Below are 18,507 nucleotides of genomic sequence, written 5' to 3' on the forward strand. Positions count from 1 at the left end.
ACTTTAGGCCAGGGCTTAGGTAGGCACAGGAAGGCCCAGCAGACAGAGCTGAGTGGATGGTGTTCCACTCCCACGACGGAAAACAGAAGGAGGCTCTCTTTAATTCCTCTCAGCTCCCTGAGTCCTTGTTCCTGGGGCACACACAGAAGTGGAAGTGAACTTCTGCTCCAGGGGACTTCTCTCCTAGAATAGCATGGGGAGGAGTGGGGAAGCTTGAAGGTGAAGACAGCTTTTTTTTTTCTTTTCTTTTGTCTGCCCTTTTGGTAATACTTTAAGTCATTGATTCCTAATCGTTTGAAGGATATGGACCAATCCCTTTTTTTAGGTTAAAAAAAAAAATCACTGACTGATAGTAATTGGATTTTTAGTAGTTACAGATTTCGAAATTTCATGCTATCAGAATATATAGTAAAATTAGTAATAATTATTTTACATGAATTTGTCTTTTCATCATAAGACTTGGAAAATAGTAAAAAAGGAAGACAATGGAGCACATTTAGTGAGGCAATATGCTTGGAACAAAGGCTGGAAAATTATATATGTATTATATGTTGGCACTATTTTGTTATCATTATTGGCAGTGCTATTGCTTTTTGGATTCTAGGCCTGTGCTATCAAATATAGTAGCCACGTGTGGCTATTTACACTTAAATTAAGCAAATTGAATTATAACTTAAGTAAAATTTAAACATTTAAATTCAATGAAAAATGAAAAATTCAGTTCCCCTTTTGCTCAGGAACTATTTGTGGCCAGTGGCTGGTGCGCTGGACAGCACATAAATTGGAAATCATTGCCATTGAGAGGTCCAGCCTACAGATGGAGGACTATCATTTTGAGTCCTTCTACCTCAGGATACTGAGTTTTTGTCCTTCTCATTACAAAATTAAGTAAGATCTTGAGGACCATGGAAAATCTCAAGCTGGTTCTTTCTTGCCCCAAAGACCATTTCTAGGATACTTCCCCAGCTAGAAGAAGTCAAACTGATATGAGTGTAGTCTTTATCTGCAGACATGCTGACAGTACTCTCAGAGGCAAATAGCAGTTCTGAGTAGTTCTTGGGGCACTGGGGATAGGTTTTTGCTGGGTTATGATCACTGAGGCTTGAATCCCTCTTGTGACAGAGAGATTGAAGCCATTTGCAAATTGGTTGGGATTGGTTTATGGGTATATTTTGTAGCCAATCAACAGAGATTATAATTGGCTTTCATGGTGATCAGATCTATGACTCAGATTGACTTCCTTTGCATTCTGAATGCAAAGGAAGCTTGATTAGAGGGGCACCTGGGTGGCTTTGTTGGTTAAGCGTCTGTCTTCTGCTCAGGTCATGATCCTGGAGTCCTGGGATGGAGCCCCTGCATAGGGTTCCCTGCGCAGTGGGGAGTCTGCTTCTCCCCCTGCCACTCCCTCTCCCCCTTCCTCTGCTCATGTGTGCTCTCTCTCTCTCAAATAAATAAATAAAATCTTAAAAAAGAAAGCTTGATTAGAAAGGTAAATCTATCATTCTAAAGCATGGCCAAGTAACATAAGAATGGCTTATTTTTAAAATTTATTAAAAGATTTTATTTATTCATGAGAGACATAGAGAGGGAGGCAGAGACATAGGCAGAGGAAGAAGGCAGCTCCATGCGGGGGGCCCAATGTGGGACTCATCCGATCCCAGGACCACGGGATAATGACCTGAGCCGAAGGCAGACATTCAACCACAGCCACGCAGGTGCCCCGCTTATTTTTATTATCTGCCACATTATTTCCTTTACTCATGCCAACAAAATTTGAGAGAGAGCTTGCAGAGAAATAACATCAGGGAGATGAGGGGAGAGAGAATGAGAGCAGGTACAGACACGCACACACATACAAACAGCAGTTTGAATTAGGGGCTGAGGCAGGAATTTCAGCTCATTTTAATATTTAATAGTACTTACATCATATTCAAAGCACCAAAGGGAATGAGTAAGTTTGATGTGGGAGACCATGTGGAGAAGCTTGGGACTCAGGGGGAGAGGGTGGTCCTAGGAGAGGCCTACAGACAGCCCCTTGGGGGCACCAGGGACAGAGGGAGGTCTACTATTCCTTTGCCTCATGGTTCCTGGTCTGGTGTGATGCAGGGTGGGAGGGATCCTATCCAGCAGATCCTTCTGCTGCTGGCTGCACTGAAGCCATAAAACAAAGCTGCCTGGGTCAGCAGCCTGCTTCCTGCCTCCTACTGGTGCAAGAACAGCTCGTCCCCAGTGTGCGCTCCAGCTTAACTCTTGAGGGAACCCCAGCCAGCCACAGTCGTTTCTGAGAGGCCTTCCTTACCCTGCTTCCAGGCAGAGTGTTATGTGCTTCCTGGTTTCAGGTCTGGATCCTGTGGTGCCACCATCATACTCTCCAGTAACAGATACTCAGGGACACACACTTATTGAGCACCTGTTCTGTGCCAGGCACTTGGTCCCTATGGGTGAACAGGGGTCATGTGTGATTCCTGACCTGTCAGCTTGTAGACTGGTTCACCATTGTCTCTCCCCAGAGCAGCTGGCCTGTGGTCTGTTTTATGCTGCAAGCTGGCTCAGGAGGGTGGCACACTATGACTTAGCTATTTCCCCAGCTCTGGCCTTCCCCCTCCCTGCCCCTTCCCCCCTTCCCCACTGGGGCATGGTCTTTGTGGTTACATGTTCTCAGCACTCATGCCCCAAACATCAGGGAGTGCATCCTTGTCCTTAAGGGACTCTCATTCCTGCCACATCCATGAGCATAGATTGACTAGGTACCCTGAGCCACCCCTGAGTTCTGTGCTGTAGTGTTGTGGGATAGAGAGACACAAATAAGAGTTTTGCCCTTAATTAACTTACCTAAAGATAATTCACAACATGAGGCAGAACCTCCAAATCTTGGAAGTGAGGTGTCCTTGGGGAATAGTCCTAGGAGTTCTGGGAGTTCTAGGAGTCCACTGGAGAGAGACTCATTGTAGACAGAGGAAGCCTGGGTGGCTTTATGGAGGAAGTAGAGGATGTCAAACAGAGGGCTGTCTCATAAAACTGAAGAGTGGAGCTAAGCGTCAGCCCAGAGGGTCAAGCTGCATAGGGAGAGTAGTTGCATTCCCTGGCACCTGAAATGCCTGCTCTTGCCTTTCCCCTCCCCTTCTCTAAGCTCTACCCCTCCCCTGCTGCCTTCTTTTCTATTTCCTTCCTCTCTCTTACACTTTCTTTTCATTCCTTGCTCCCTGCTCTGACTTTCCTGTGAACCCAGGCTCAGCCACCCTTTTGCTGGAGGGGTGCCAGTCCTGTGGCATTACCACACTGTGGCTTCCTTTCAAGGGTTGACCCTCCCAGGGCTTGGGATCCGCCTGCTGACTCTAGCCTGCCACTTGACTCCCAGCCTTACCCACTGGCTTGCCTGGCACATCATCTTCTCAAAGATTACTTTGTTTGGCCCCACAGAGGAAACAGTATGGGACAGGGGTTTCTGAGGAGGCTGAGGCCTCTCAGTGTTGCCAATCCTCTGTGGGGTTGCCTTTCCCTGTCTAGGACCTATGGTTAAAAGCTGGTTGTAGTGGACACTGGGGGGCCCCCGCTCTCCTGGCTATCACTGGGGAGCAGAAGGTGCCAGCTAGTGGCTGATTGAGTCTGCCTATGCACCTCTCTCTCTCCTCCACCATCTTGGGGCCCATTGGCTCACACAAGTGGCATGGTTTTCAGACCAATTGAAGTTACTTCCGCCTTGCTCCCTGCCTTTCCTCTGATTAACAATCAGATTTTTATTATTCATCACTTCTTCCTGATTCAGAATCCTTGAGAATGAGTCACCTTTTCTTCCAAGTTTGGGAACCAAGTTTTCAAGCCTTGTTAAATGCTTAGGGGGAATGTAGCACTGGATGTAACACCTGCATTTAACCAACCTAACCCCCACCCCAGCCCTCTCTCTCCCATTCCTACACTCATGCAGTGGAGTGAATAGGTCTTCCCTTCTAGGGCTGATGGCTCTTGGCAATGATCATGCAGCATGGGGTACATGCTGGTGAATGTGTGTATGTTTTCCAGGAATTGAGGAGATTAACTCCATGGAAATAGAGACCTTGTGCGTCTTGTTCACTGCCGAATCTCCAGTGCCCCAGCATGAACTCAATAAATATTTGTTGAGTAAAGGAATATATAAGTAAACAAACATTGATTGCATGCCTACTCTGTTTCAGATGTTATGCTAATCACTACTGATGACAAATTGATATGGGTCCTCTCCCGTTGGGGAGGTCATGATCTAGAAAGAGAAACAGATAGGGAAACAAATGGGCTGACTGTAAGGGTTAAAATAAAGGTACACGCAAGTGCCAGGAGAACACATGACAATTGATTTGCCCTGGGGAGGATGGAAGGAAAGTGTGGAAGGTGGTGAACCACTTGGTGTGGTGCTAATGAGTGGTGGCAGGAGGACAGTAGAGGAAGGTAGAGCAGGGAGTAGGCTGAGCCACGGGGTGGGGACCCTCACCTGCCACCTGCCCCCTTGGGCTGTGTGCTTCCAGGCCATGGCCAGTGCAGCTGTGGGGACTGCCTGTGTGACTCCGACTGGACCGGCTACTACTGCAACTGTACCACGCGCACTGACACGTGCATGTCCAGCAACGGGCTGCTGTGCGGCGGTCGGGGCAAGTGTGAGTGTGGCAGCTGCGTGTGCATCCAACCTGGCTCCTACGGGGACACCTGCGAGAAGTGCCCCACCTGCCCTGACGCCTGCACCTTTAAGAAGTGAGTGGGCAGAGAAGTGAATAGGAGAGAGCTGGGTGCTGGAAAGAGGGAGAGGGTACCTCAGGCTGGAATCTACCCCCACCCCCAATCCCTCCAGGGCCTGTCTCTTACTCACCAAAGCTTTAGGAAGAGGAATCTGCTGGGGAGGAGTCTAGCTTTCCTCTTTGCACTGAAAAGTTTGGGCTAAGTTGGAGGGAGAGCCAACCCTGCAGGGTCCAGGGTAGTTCCCACGGGACTCTAGTTGGAGAAACGGTTCCCTGGGCTGCCATTCCTGAATCCCTGAGTTGGGAGGAAGGCTAAACCAGGGAGCTTCTGGAGAATTTCACTGCTAATGTACTGATTCTGGGGGAGATATGGGCTGGAGTTATGAAGGACGCTGTGAGATGGGAGAAGGTCACCAGCACAAACTGCACTCATCTGGGGGTCAAGGATGCCCTGCCATTTCTCTTGCTACTTTATTTATTTATTTTTAATTTTTATTTATTTATGATAGTCACAGAGAGAGAGAGAGAGAGAGAGAGGCAGAGACATAGGCAGAGGGAGAAGCAGGCCCCATGCACTGGGAGCCCAATGTGGGATTCGATCCCGGGTCTCCAGGATCGTGCCCTGGGCCAAAGGCAGGCGCTAAACCGCTGCACCACCCAGGGATCCCTCTCTTGCTACTTTAAACAGGGCTAGACTCATGGGTGCACAGTCTGTGCATTTGTACAGTGCTCTGTGCTTAGAAGGGGCCTACACTCGGTATACCACTCTGCTGGCACTGTCTTATAATTCTTAGTAATTTTTTTTAATTTAAATTTTTATTTATTTATGATAGTCACACACAGAGAGAGAGAGAGGCAGAGACATAGGCAGAGGGAGAAGCGGGCTCCATGCACCGGGAGCCTGATGCGGGCTTCGATCCCGGGTCTCCAGGATCGCGCCCCGGGCCAAAGACAGGCGCTAAACCGCTGCGCCACCCAGGGATCCCCTTAGTAATTTTTGAACAAGGGACCTGACATTTCCTTTTGCACTGGGCCCCCAGACTATGTGACTGGTTCTGCCTTTAAGGCTTCCCAAACTGGTGTAGGCTTCATTTCCTTTCATACTCTCTCGAATGGGACATGAAGAAGATTAATGAGGGTGCTGAGGTCCTCTGTCTGCCAGGCCTCTCACTCTGAACTCCAGAGTTGACCCTCTGGGCTCCCAGGATTGTTTTACAGGTGTTTATTTTCTGCGACGGAGCAGCTTTTTGGTGTGTGGTGGTCAGAGCCAGACAGACTGTGTAGGCTTGCTTCTCCCTTGTCTTACTCTTGGTGTCCTCTCTCTTTTAGGGAGTGTGTGGAGTGTAAGAAATTTGACCGAGGAGCTCTCCATGATGATAATACCTGCAACCGTTACTGTCGTGATGAGATTGAATCTGTGAAGGAGCTTAGTAAGTTCAACATGTCTTAGAGTTGCGTGCATGCACACACACACACACACACACACACACACACACACAGCTTCTAGAGTTTTTCAATTAATCCCAGCATCTGTCCAACACTCATCAGTAACGTGGAAGAGTAATTCCCACCTCAGAGGCATGTTGTGCAGACCTGATGCACACTAGGCACTTCATAAAAGCTGGCTTCCCTGAATCCTCTTGCACCTCTACTAATTTGTTTCATGGTCCCTCTTCATTCTGCTTCCCAGCACCCACAGATGCAGCAAGATCCTACAAATAGCTTTTTTTCCCCTACAAATAACTTTTAAATAACTGATTTCAGGCAACCCTAACTTTACCTCCCCAAGAAAGAGAAGACAGTGCATTCTATTTGACAGATGGAGAAACTGAGGCACAGAGTGACAGTCATCCTTTTTAGTAAGCTAGTAAGCATTTACTAAGTTTACTTAACTAACAGTGTTAAATGATACCCAGGTATGCAGCTTTGCTGGTTTGGAGGGAAAACTTCACCCTTATGGATTTATAGCTAAAATGATTATGCTGGGGCCCTTCTTGGAATAAGACAGATAAAAATACAGTGGGGAGCAAGACTCTTGCTTGCAGTTATTCTGATTTGCACTTTACCTTGACTTAAAAGGAGATAATCTTTCCTGCTGTCAGCAAATCTGATAAGATTTCTGGGTCAGCTAGGCATTGGCTGGTTCCAGGGAGATAGATGGTAATCTCTCCTGAGATAGCCATCTCCTATGAAGGCAGAAAACATGTTTTTTAGTGACAGCCACAGTAAGACACAGCCAGCTTCTGGCTGTGGGTGTTACAGAAAATGGTCAGATCTCTCAACCCTTTGTTTAATATCAGAAGTGGGGCTGGGAGTGGGGGTAGGGATTTGGGGATTGAATTTGAAGAGACAGCCTTTTCTCTGCAGGAGATTGGGTATATGCTATGATTAGTTTAGGGGGCAGAGACTGCTGAGAGAGATGTGAGATGTCTTTATTACCTAGACTAGTTGTATATCACGGGTTAGCTTTTACCCCCTCCCCCATGCCATGATAATAATCAAAATGGATGCTTGTTTATGGATTGTATAACTTATACAAGTTATGAAGGTGTCCTTTCATAATACAATCTTACCCTTTCCTCAACCACCTAGTAAAGTAGAACTGTAGTATTGTTGTTACCTTCATTTTGCAGATGAGGAAATGGAATCTCAGGAAAGTTACACAACTTGCCCGAACAAGTTAAGCTTAGAACTAAATCTGGAAATCCTTACCCTTTCTGTTGTTTTCTTATACCACTGGTTTTCTGAAGGCTTGTGGAGTTCAAGTCTGTAGGATGTGCTCTGAGACTCATGTTTGCATTCTGCTCTGTCAGGTACTTGTGATGTGACCTTGGGACATTTGCTTAACTTCATCTTGTGTCAGTTTTACTCATCTGGCTTCATCACTATAGGGCATAGTGCAGCTGATGGAGGGATACTTATAGTTTCCCTGTCAGGATAAGAGGTTTTAGAATCAGAAGGGGTGAAGCCTACAAAATGTGATGGGAGGCAGAGAAGAGGGGGTGGCTCTAGAGGGGAATGTTGGATCAGAAGTAACAATGGAAGAAATATAAATGCTGAGTCAACAAGCTATTAAGAATTGTTGGACAAGCAGAGAAAGGAAGGAGAGGGAAGATATCACCCACTGTGTGTTAGGTACTGTTTACTTTAAGCCACTTAGTTCTCTACCAACCTTGTGAGGTAGAGTATCATTTTCTTTTTTTCTTTTTTTAGATGAAGAAGGAGATAGCTGATGAGGTCAAGTTACTTTTCCAGCATTACACAGCCAGCAGGTGGTAGAGCTTTGAATCAGACCATGTAACATGTTATGTCCTTTTTGAAGGAAGGAATAAGAACCTAAAAGCGTCTGGGAGGAACAAAATACAGAAGTGAGAGTCATCTAGAGGCAATTTCCAGGCCATCTCAAATCTAGGCATCTTGCCTAATGTTAGACATAGTGTTTATATACTTTCTCAGAAGTTTCATGACTGGGGTTTGGGAATGATTCCATCTTCCAGGAATTGACTCGCTTTTCATTCTCCCATCTTTTCCCTTCCTTAGAGGATACTGGCAAGGATGCAGTGAATTGTACATACAAGAATGAGGATGACTGTGTCGTCAGATTTCAGTACTATGAAGACTCCAGTGGAAAGTCCATTCTCTATGTGGTAGAAGAGCCAGGTAAGTGAACCCTGAGGGCCATGTTAGGCAGTAGTTTCCCCCTATTCCTCTACTTATACAACAGCTAGGTTAAAACTGACCTTACAACTGATAAGTTAGGGCCTGTCATCTGGGTATGGATAATATTTAAATACAAATGTTAGTGACAAAGTGACTCTGCTAATTGAGATAGAAAAATAAGAAGGTGGGTAAGGAAAAGAAGAAGGTAGAGGGGCACCTGGGTCATTCAGTTTGTTTAAGTGTCCGACTTGATTTTGGCTCAGGTCATGATCTCAGGGTCGTGGGATTGAGCCCCACATCAGACTATGCACTTAGCATGGAGTCTGTTTGAAATTCTCTCCCTCTGCCCCTCCACCCGCTCATGCTCTCTAAATAAATTAAATAAATAAATAAATAAATAAATAAATAAATAAATACATAATTTTTTTTTTTTAAAAAGGAAGGTAGATATAGATCCCATGAAGGGACAAAAATGTATCGTGGCATTTTTTGAGGTGGCAGTGTTAAGAAGTAAGGAATTTAAAGTCTAGGGCTTTTCAGCATCTGCTCTGTTAAAAGTTAGGTGGTTGCCAAGAGCAACCAGCCTGCAGCTTCAGAGGAAGGCCTCATGTTGACCTTACCAGGTTGACCATGAGACATGGTACTGGATTTGAGGCACCAAGCTAAGGTGCCCTGAACACTGAAAAGATAGGCCTCTGGAAGCAGGAGGAGCTCATCTATCATACACAGACCAACTGCAGGTTTGTCACCATCTAATACAATAAATTTGCTTGCTTCCCCTTACTACCTCTGTCTCCTTTCTTTCTCTTAAACAACAGACTAAGCTATGAATCATTAGAAAATATATTCGAGTACTTATTATATATCAGGCAGTGGACTAGGTTCTGGGAGTGTAACAATAAATAAAGCAGATGTGGCACTAACAGGTCAGGGGAAAGGAGCACATAAATTGATTATGACACCTGCTGAGGGGCAAGGGCTATGGTATGGCAGAGGGTAGATAAGAACTTATGGAAGTGAAGGATCAGTGTCTGAAGGCAGAGACTAAATCAGTTGATTGCTTGACATTCTTAACAGCTGTAGGAATTTCTTCAAATCTTCCTTCAGACCAGTGTCCAGCAAACTCTTTCTGCCAAGGACCATGTAAGTATATTAGGCTTTGTGGGCCATGTAGTCTCTGCCATGACTACTCTGCCATTGTACCTGGAAAGCAGCAATACATTTAATGCATGAGCCTAAGTATATTTACAAAAACAGGTAGTAAGCCACATTTGGCTCCCAGACCATAGTTGGCTGGCCCCTGCCTTAGGAAAATGGGTCTCAAACTTTTGTATTGTTGTTAAAATCCAAAGTCCTGGGACACCTGGGTGGCCTAGTGGTTGAGCACCTGCCTTTTTAGCTCAGATCATGATCCTGGAGTCCTAGGATCAAGTCCCACATCTGGTTCCCTGTGGGGGTTCCCTGCTTCTCCCTCTGCCTATGTCTCTGCCTCTCTTTCTGTGTCTCTCATAAATAAATAAATAAAATCTTAAAAAGAAAATCCAGAGTCCAGAGCCCTGTCCTACTTCCATGAGCTTCTGTGTCCTTGGTTAGTGCTCCTGGCAGATGTGATACACCCAATATTTGAGTGCTTCTGTTTTGGACACATCACTTCCCCTAGTGAGCCTTTTCAGACTGTCTCCAGCATCCATTTTGCTGATTTGGTTGGGTGCTCCTATTTGCTTCTCAAAGCAGCTATGCTTCCCTTAGAAGGGCCTTCATCAGACCATTAAATTGCATCTTTAGTCACCCATCTCCCTCAGTAAATCACAAGTTCCTGGAACACAGGAACTGTCTTTCTTATCTATTGTTATATCCGTATTTGGCTCAGTCATCTACAGAGAAGATATTTAACGGTTTTTGAATGAATTAATAGGACTTATTATTTCTAGGAGACAGGCAGACTTGTATACATCTTGATATCTGCTGGGAGAATTTTGGCTGCTTGGAGAAGGAAAGGGGTGAGAGTGGGAAGAAACTCTGCCTCATCTGTGTCAGCCAGGGTGTTGCTGGCCCCATGGGTAGAGAAGAGCATGGTGCCCCCCTCTGTGATATTGTTCACCAGCCTTTCCCAGGGCTCTCACCCTTTAGAAGGGAGAAGGAAGGTAAAGAAAGGGAATGGCCTTAGCTTTATTTACTGATGCAAGGTGAAGCTGACATGGGAAGGGGAGAGGGAAGAGTCTGGATATGTATCTGTGGGGGAGCAGATGTGGATTACTTGGCCATGACTCCTCACACTTTCCCATCCACCTCTGTTAACATATTTCATGGATTTTTCCATACCCACCCTATCTGCACCTTTGTCCTTTCTCGTTTCAGAAGGGTGGTAGGTTCTTGTTTTGGGGTTTAACATCACTTTATCTCTTTCCTTTATGTTTTATTTTTATTTTTTTTAAAGATTCTATTTATTTATTGACAAGAAACACACACACACACAGAGAGAGAGAGAGAGAGAGAGAGAGAGAGAATGGCAGAGATGCAGGCAGAGAGATAAGCAGGCTCCATGCAGGGAGCCTGATGTGGGACTCAATCCTGCGTCTCCAGGATCACGCCCTGGGCCGAAGGCAGATGCTCAACCACTGAGCCACACAGGAATCCCACTTTATCTCTTTTCTACAATAATCCTTGCTGGTACTTCTGCTATATCACTTACCAAAATCTTTTGACCTGATGTTCTTAGACTGGAGCCCATTACTGGGAGTTGTGGGGAACAAAGATAGTGATAACCTGAGCTGGTACAAGTAACCCCTGGTGGGGTGGTAACTTTTCTGATATAGTTCCTTTTCTCCACGTTAGGAGATGGGATCCCAGACCTACATTTTCTTTCTTGTTGCCCTGGAATTCCAAGTTCTGCCTCCCCTCTCACCCACTACCTCCTACCATTTTCAGGGGTTCTGGCTTCAAGCAGAATGTAGTACTTCATATCCTGAAGTATAGAAGGAGATTATTCTCATTCTCTTCCATAACTCATGATCATGCCCATGCAGATGCTCTCCCTGAAGGACTGGGCCACTTCAGGGCAATAGAGCACTGGCAAAGGGCTTGGCATTGGCTGGGTGGTGTTCAGCCTCCATGGAGAGGGATCCCCTGAGGTGAGCCCTCTCACTTCCAGATAGGGTTGCCTGGTAAATACAGTATATCCTATGCAATATTTAGTACATATTTAGGCTAAAAAGTCATTCATTGCTTATCTGAAGTTCACATTTAACTGGATTCCTTATACTTTTGTCAAATCTGCTCGTTCTACCCAGCCTTTCTTGACCTCAGGTCCCTCACCATGGGTCCTCATCACTGTGGCTAGGAGAGCTCTCTAAAGACCACCTGATCTTGTCTTCTGCTTCCAGGAAGCCTGCCATCCACCCCTTTCAGGACAGATGCTTAAAAGATGTTTTTCTCCCGAAGACCTCTTGACATTCTAACTGTCCTGCCCATACTGATATGCAGAATTAAAGAGATTTCACTTTGAGGTTTGAGGGTCAGCCCTATCTTCTAGAGAATTCTTAATTATTTTTCACAGAACTGAGGCCCTTCACTCTTGGGAACTCAGACACTGAGACCTCAGCCTCTCTCCAGATGCCCCTTTAATTATAGACAGGTTATAATTTGGTGGCTTGGGAAATAGCCAGCTTGGGTTTGTGTTGGTGGTTGTTTTTGGATTGTGTGTGGTGAGCACAGTATACATGTTTAGAGAAGAAGGTGGGAGACAGTGTGGAAAGTGGGTGTGACCACGTCTCCAGACCCATCCATATTCACATATCCAAACACCTAATTACATAACACCTGAGAAGTCACTGAAGTGAGGTCACCCATTACACACCCGTGGTTAATGGGAAACAGAGCTCTGCGGAGCATACTCAGCTTGGCCCTCAGAGGGGTGACGCACCTCTGTCTGTTTTGGTTGTTGGCTGGTGTTGAAAAGGAAGTCAGCTCTCAATAGGGTTAGGATTTTAGATGATGAAATATTTTGGAAAGGAGCCCAAAATATTGTCTTGGTTGGCAGGCATCCTGATCTCTAAGTGTGCTAATAAGGTCAATAGGTTACCCGCCCTCAGGGATGTGCATATCTGAGTCAAGGTAACAAACACAAATACCTCCAGGAACTAGGCAAATAAATTAATGAAAACTGTTGGATTTAGCAAGAACAGTAATAACAGTACAGTAATAACAGTAATAACAGTAGCTGAAATTTATTGAGTACTGAGTCTCTGCCAGCAGTGTTCTAAATTCTTTAAATATATTTAACTTAATAATTTTTCTAAGTTTTGGAGATCAGTGCTATTACTTTCTACATTTTAAACATGGAGAAATAGGAAACAGACACCCAGAAAGGTTAAATAACAAAGCAAAACAAGTGGTAAGCCAAGATTCAAACCCAGGCAGTCTATCTCCAGAGCCCAAGGTAGCATGGCCTCCAGAGCCCAACTTGTCATGGTAGCATGACAAGTTACATGTTGCTTCTGTTTAGTGGAGAAAGAGAATGATGAGCTCTGGCCAACCAGAAAATGTATCCCATCTAAAGGGGACAGCTGCTCTTCACATCCAATCAGGGCTTCCCTGTGGGTTCCATGTTTCCAGACCTTTTGCTTTATTTTTTATATTTTGATTGATTATTGTTTTTTAAAGCAAAGAAGAAGAATCTGAAATTTTAGGGGAAGAATCTCCTGATTATTCAATGTTGCCAACAAAATCAAATTTTTTATTTTTTAATTTTCTTTGATATTTTATTTATTTATTTATTTATGAGAGAGAGAGAGAGAGAGAGAGAGAGAGAGGCAGAGACACAGGCAGAGGGAGAAGCAGGGTCCATGCAGGGAGCCCGATGCGGGACTTGATCCGGGGTCTCCAGGATCATGCCCTGGGCTGAAGGCGGTGCTAAACCCCTGAGCCACCCGGGCTGCCCAAAATCAAATTTTTTAAATTAAGTTTTCATGTTAATTCCAGTGTAGTTAACATAAAATCAGAGTTTTAATAAACACTTGCATAGGTTGGGTTCTGCCATGGGTGACCTGCTTATGACCTCTGATGTAAACCACTCAGGAGAGACTATTGCTGTCTTAAAGATTGACACTCCTTCCTTTAAAAAATTGATGCATTTTATAAGTCTTGTTTCCTTCAGAGAATCTTCTAATAATTTCTTAGTTTGTCAAGAAGTGCTATTCACAGCCAGTTCAAGTGACTTCTGCTGCATTCATAACATCTCTGCTCTATGCTTTCCTCTCACAGAGTGTCCCAAGGGTCCTGACATCCTGGTGGTCCTGCTTTCAGTGATGGGGGCCATTTTGCTCATTGGCCTTGCTACTCTGCTCATCTGGAAGCTCCTCATCACCATCCATGATCGGAAGGAGTTTGCTAAATTTGAGGAAGAACGAGCCAGAGCAAAATGGGACACAGTAAGAGGCTGGGCTGGACATTTTCTTCAGTCATTGGTTTGAGAGCCTCAAGTAGAAACAGTAGATGTGTAGGGTGGCCAGGCTCAGCTAGCCCATAATTTTCCAGTTAGCCTCTGTTCTGGAAATTGGGAGATGGTCCCATTGTCCTTATTATTCCTGGAAACCACCCAATTCCCTCTCTACCCCATAGTGACCACAGGCCACATCGGTGAGTACTGATGGAACATACACAGGGCCCAGCTCTGCTCTGGACACTGATTCAATGAAATGCAGTGACTTATTCTCCAATGAGGAAGACAGGACAAACTTGTGAATCCTACACTGAGAACATATAATGCATTATATACTGATGAAGTCCAAAGCATTAAATACAAACAGGAGAAAAAAAAAAAAAAGCTAGCTAACTTTTGCTGAGGATTCACTTCTTCCATCCCTTTAACAGCCCAGGATAGGAAGCAGTGTTATTATTCCCATTTTATAGGTAAGGAAATTGAGCACAGAAAGTTTAAACAGCTTGCCCTATTGTGGGAGGGAATTAAGTTATGATAGGAATTACTTTTTGGGCCAGCCTCTTAATAAATATTCTCCCTGCAGTTTATTCTGATAGAATTAAATGAAAGAAGCATCTACTGAGAACTTTCTGTATACTTAATTTTTCTCTGTTCTCCTTTGGCTCATCTTCCACATTTTAACTTTTTCCTGGGCCTTCCAAATGGCTTTTGACTCCATCAATGTCCAGGGGGAGGCTGAAAGTTTGTTCCCATTTGATAGTGACTTCAGGCCTTTGTACCCAAGAGCCTCAAGAAACTTGAGATGTTTCTGTTAGTGCAGTGTAGAAATCTGGAACCTCTGAGGAATATGAGAATATGTTGTATTTCTTGAAATGACTCCTAAGGGCTACCAGATCCTATGGGATTTGTCACTTTTTGTTAGAAAATAATTTGGGTCGTGGTGCCTGAGTGGTGCAGTTGGTTTGACATGTGACTCTTGGTTTCAGCTCAGGTCATGATCTCAGGGTTGTAAGACAGCCCTTGTGTCAGGCTCTGTGCTTAACACAGAGTCTGCTTTAGAGTCTCTCCCTCTTCCCTCCCCCCAAATAAATGAATAAATATTAAAAGAAAAGAATTTGGGAAACCCAGTGAGGGTTTATTTTTAACTGCCAACATGACAATATGTGGATAGTGCATGGAGGGATGAGATGAGAAAATTTAATTTTAAATTCAAATTAAAATTTTAACAAATTAAATTATTCTGGGCAAACGCTGTCTTCTCGATTTCAAATATCAGCTATCAGCTGCTACATTTCTGATCTCTGCCCACATCCCCAGCACTGTCAAACCAAAAAATGGGGAGAAGAGCAAAAGAGAGAGTTCAGGAGAGAGGCAAGAGATCAATACTGGTGAAAAGAGATCCTGAAATATTTGGTGATCATCAAAAAGTAATGGGCTGGATTCAACCTCTTAGACATAGCCCCAGAATGGCATTCCCCCTTCTCTCAGCTCTTCTTTCCTATCCCCTCCCATCTTCAGAGTGAATATGGGGGTACAATGAACATTAAGTGGTTCGTCAGTGGTATATCCCACTCAGAGAAGGGTGTCTTGGGTAAACTTTTCACATGAAATGTAACCCTTGGAGGGTAGGGAAGAGTCAAGGAATTTGCTGTAAGACACTTCTTTGTTCTTTTTTTTTTTTTTTTTTTTTGACACTTCTTTGTTCTTTCCACAGGCCAACAACCCACTGTATAAAGAGGCCACATCCACTTTTACCAACATCACCTACCGGGGCACTTAACACCAAGGAGCCATCCTCAGATCACTATCAGTCTGTCCCAGAATTGTGGACATCTCTGCTGTCATGTTTACAGGGAACAGTATCTGTGGGGCGGGATTAGGGGCTGGTGTGGGGTGGGTTGGAGGAACGGCAGCATGTGGAGGTGTGGCTCTGTGTGCGTGTGTGTGTGTGTGTGTGTGTCTGTGTGAGTGTGCTGCGTGTGGGGGAATGTGTAATTTAAAGCTTGTGGTGTGTCCCAGGTCAGCGGAACTCCTCAGCCTTTATCCACAGAATGCCTCCTTCAGGGATCTTTCCTGCTTAACCTGAGGGTGACATAGCTGAGCAGGTGTTCATTACCTCAGTGAGAAGCCAGCTTTCCTTTCCAGGCCATTTTTTCTGAAGAGAAGGGCAGGGCTGAGTCTCTCATTCCAGAGGAAGCGGCCTTGATTCTACTTTGAGTTTATGGTTCTCAGGCCTGACTCTCAGTGGCTCTGATAGCAACTGCTGGGCTTGGCAGTCTTGTGTCAGCTGGGCCTTTATCTCCTTTCCCTTCCCTCAGGCTGAAGGAGAAATCAGAGGCAAGCTGAACCATCAGAGTTGCCTGTGCCTTTTGCCATCACCTCAATCCAGTATGATTCCCTCATAAAGGGAGTCCTTGCTAGCAATTGTGTTGGAGTGAGGATGGTAGGGCTACTCAGGGGTCGTGCATGGTCTGGATGAATGTGCCAGGGTCCCCAGTTCATAATCATAATTCTTAATATTTGTCTCATTGGCAGCTCCACCCTAGAAGTTCGTTTAGAAGAAGTGCGTCACCCTTAGACCAGCATCACTTCTTTACCTTCCACTTCCACACTCTCACTGCTGTAAACATACTGGGAATTTCTTTCATGACAATGCTTTTCCTCCCAGGGTGAGTGCTACGATTAGAGCCCGAGGTCTGGCCCCACTCTTCAGGCCCTCCCCGCCTTGTCCAAGGCACCTCCACATACCCAACCTGGTGCTAACGTGCGCTACATTCATCCATGCGGCTGATTACATTTATCTACCTCTTGGCTGTCTTGTGAATGAATAGTTCCCATGGGTCTCTGAGTCTGCTGGGCATAAGTGCCACATTTGGAATGATGGGCCAGTTGTATCAGCATGTGTGGCCTGTTCTCCTATGGGCTGGGCAACCTCATTTTAACTCAGTCTTTAATTTGGGAGGCTGTGAGTGCAATTTTATTTTATTTTTTCATTGGGTCACCTGAAACCATGATGAGGCTTGTTTAATCTAAAGGAATATGTATATAAACACACTTGCATATACTTGTAATTTTATTTGATGGTGAGGAGGGAGAATGTTAAAAAAAAAAAAACCTACACAGACTTGGACTGGATACAAACTCTCCCACTTGACATCATTCATAGCAAGTTGCCGCCCAGTTGCTAGGTCTGTAAGGGCTCTCTCATTCTGGAAGCCTTTGGGGATGGACCCATGGGCATGTTGGGCTCTTTCTAAGGAGATGGAATACAGGCTGTTCTTTTTTCCTAGCCATAACAGTTGCTCCGTTGGTGTTTACCGTAGTCTAACATTAACAACTATCTTCACTGCCATTCATCAAGAAAAAGGGAAGGACCTATACACAGTGGTCTGATGGTCAGAGAAATCTAAGCCCTAGCCTCAGTGTTGCAGCTAAGGAATTTTTAACTTCGATTAAGGCAAGTCTCCCTGGGGCTCAATTTTCTAGTTTGAAAAATGGTAGGCTTGGACCAGCCACTCTAGAAGGTCTCTTACCTTCTATTAGTATTGATATTCTAAGATGCTGGGACTTCCTGAGACATCAAATGTACAGTCAAGATTCTGTGAGATGTTGTTACTATTTGTTGTTATAGTTGGGAGATCTGAGAGACCTGGCTTTGGCAAGCGCAGATATCATTCCATATCACCTTTCCCAATGAAAGAGCCTCATTCTATCCTCTCTTAGAACCCCTTCCCCAACATTTTTTTTTCATTGATTTTTTTAATAATAAATTTATTTTTTATTGGTGTTCAATTTGCCAACATACAGAAAAACACCCAGTGCCCTTCCTCAACATTTGTTAGCAGTTACATCTCCTGATGTAGCACTCAAGCTCCACTTAGTTTATTATTTCCTAGTTCACTTCGCACACATTTGCATCCATGCATATGGAAGAGGCATCCGTAAGAAGTAGCCGAAATATATATTCTGTATTCGTGTGTTAACATTGAGAATAAGCCTTGGAATTAGAAATGGGGCAAATGACTGAGCCTTGTCTCACCCATGGATTACCCTTTAGTGAAGGGGATGGAAGTGCAGTAGAGGGATGGTAGTACAGTAGAGGGTTGGGTCCAAGAAGTTTCAAACCTAACTATACCCTTTGGCTACTGAGACAAGAGTCTATTAGAGTAGTAGTTGGACATTTTATTTAGATAAGATGGTTTATATGAAGAAACTATATCAAAAGAGGAAGAACATATATTTATAAGATTAAAAAAAATCAGTAGGACTCTTGTCTGAGCTTCTGGAACGAGGCTTCTAGGTTTTAAAAGACCAATACTCTTTGTCTGTATATGGGGAGAACCTGTTCACAAGATAGCAAAGAAAAGTCAGTTTTGGCATCACATGGGGTGAACATCTAAATAGTATTTTGGCATCAGCACAGCCCCAAAAGGTTATTATTCATGCTCAGCTCCTCTGGAAATAATTTATGTTCAATCTCAGGGTCTGTGGACAGTAATGGGAAGCTCTGAACGTTCCTGACAAGTTGTCCCATAAGGAGTCAGTTCTTTACCTCAGATATTCTTAGACCATCCATGACTTCAAGATACTTTTCTTTGTTAAGTATTCCTGGTTGAAATGACTTAAGTGCCTTCCTGACTTCCCAGCCACCCCCCTGTTTGAGTTGTGCAACAGTGAATTAAATGTGTTTTCCAAAACGAA

General features: G+C 44.5%; 1 protein-coding gene across 2 annotated transcripts in view; it reads left to right on the plus strand.

Moving 5' to 3' along the window:
- Window positions 1–18,507, plus strand: part of ITGB3 (integrin subunit beta 3) — a 53,448-nt gene extending 34,941 nt beyond the window's left edge. For both annotated transcript variants that reach the window (XM_041726593.1, XM_041726594.1), the window contains 5 exons: window positions 4,500–4,722; window positions 6,036–6,136; window positions 8,247–8,366; window positions 13,629–13,795; window positions 15,521–18,507. In XM_041726593.1, the coding sequence (XP_041582527.1) occupies window positions 4,500–4,722; window positions 6,036–6,136; window positions 8,247–8,366; window positions 13,629–13,795; window positions 15,521–15,586 (677 nt within the window). In that variant the 3' untranslated portion in view covers window positions 15,587–18,507. The remainder of the gene's footprint in view (window positions 1–4,499; window positions 4,723–6,035; window positions 6,137–8,246; window positions 8,367–13,628; window positions 13,796–15,520) is intronic.

The sequence above is a fragment of the Vulpes lagopus genome, chromosome 12 (assembly GCF_018345385.1).
Source record: "Vulpes lagopus strain Blue_001 chromosome 12, ASM1834538v1, whole genome shotgun sequence".
In the NCBI taxonomy this organism is placed as follows: Eukaryota; Metazoa; Chordata; class Mammalia; order Carnivora; family Canidae; genus Vulpes; species Vulpes lagopus.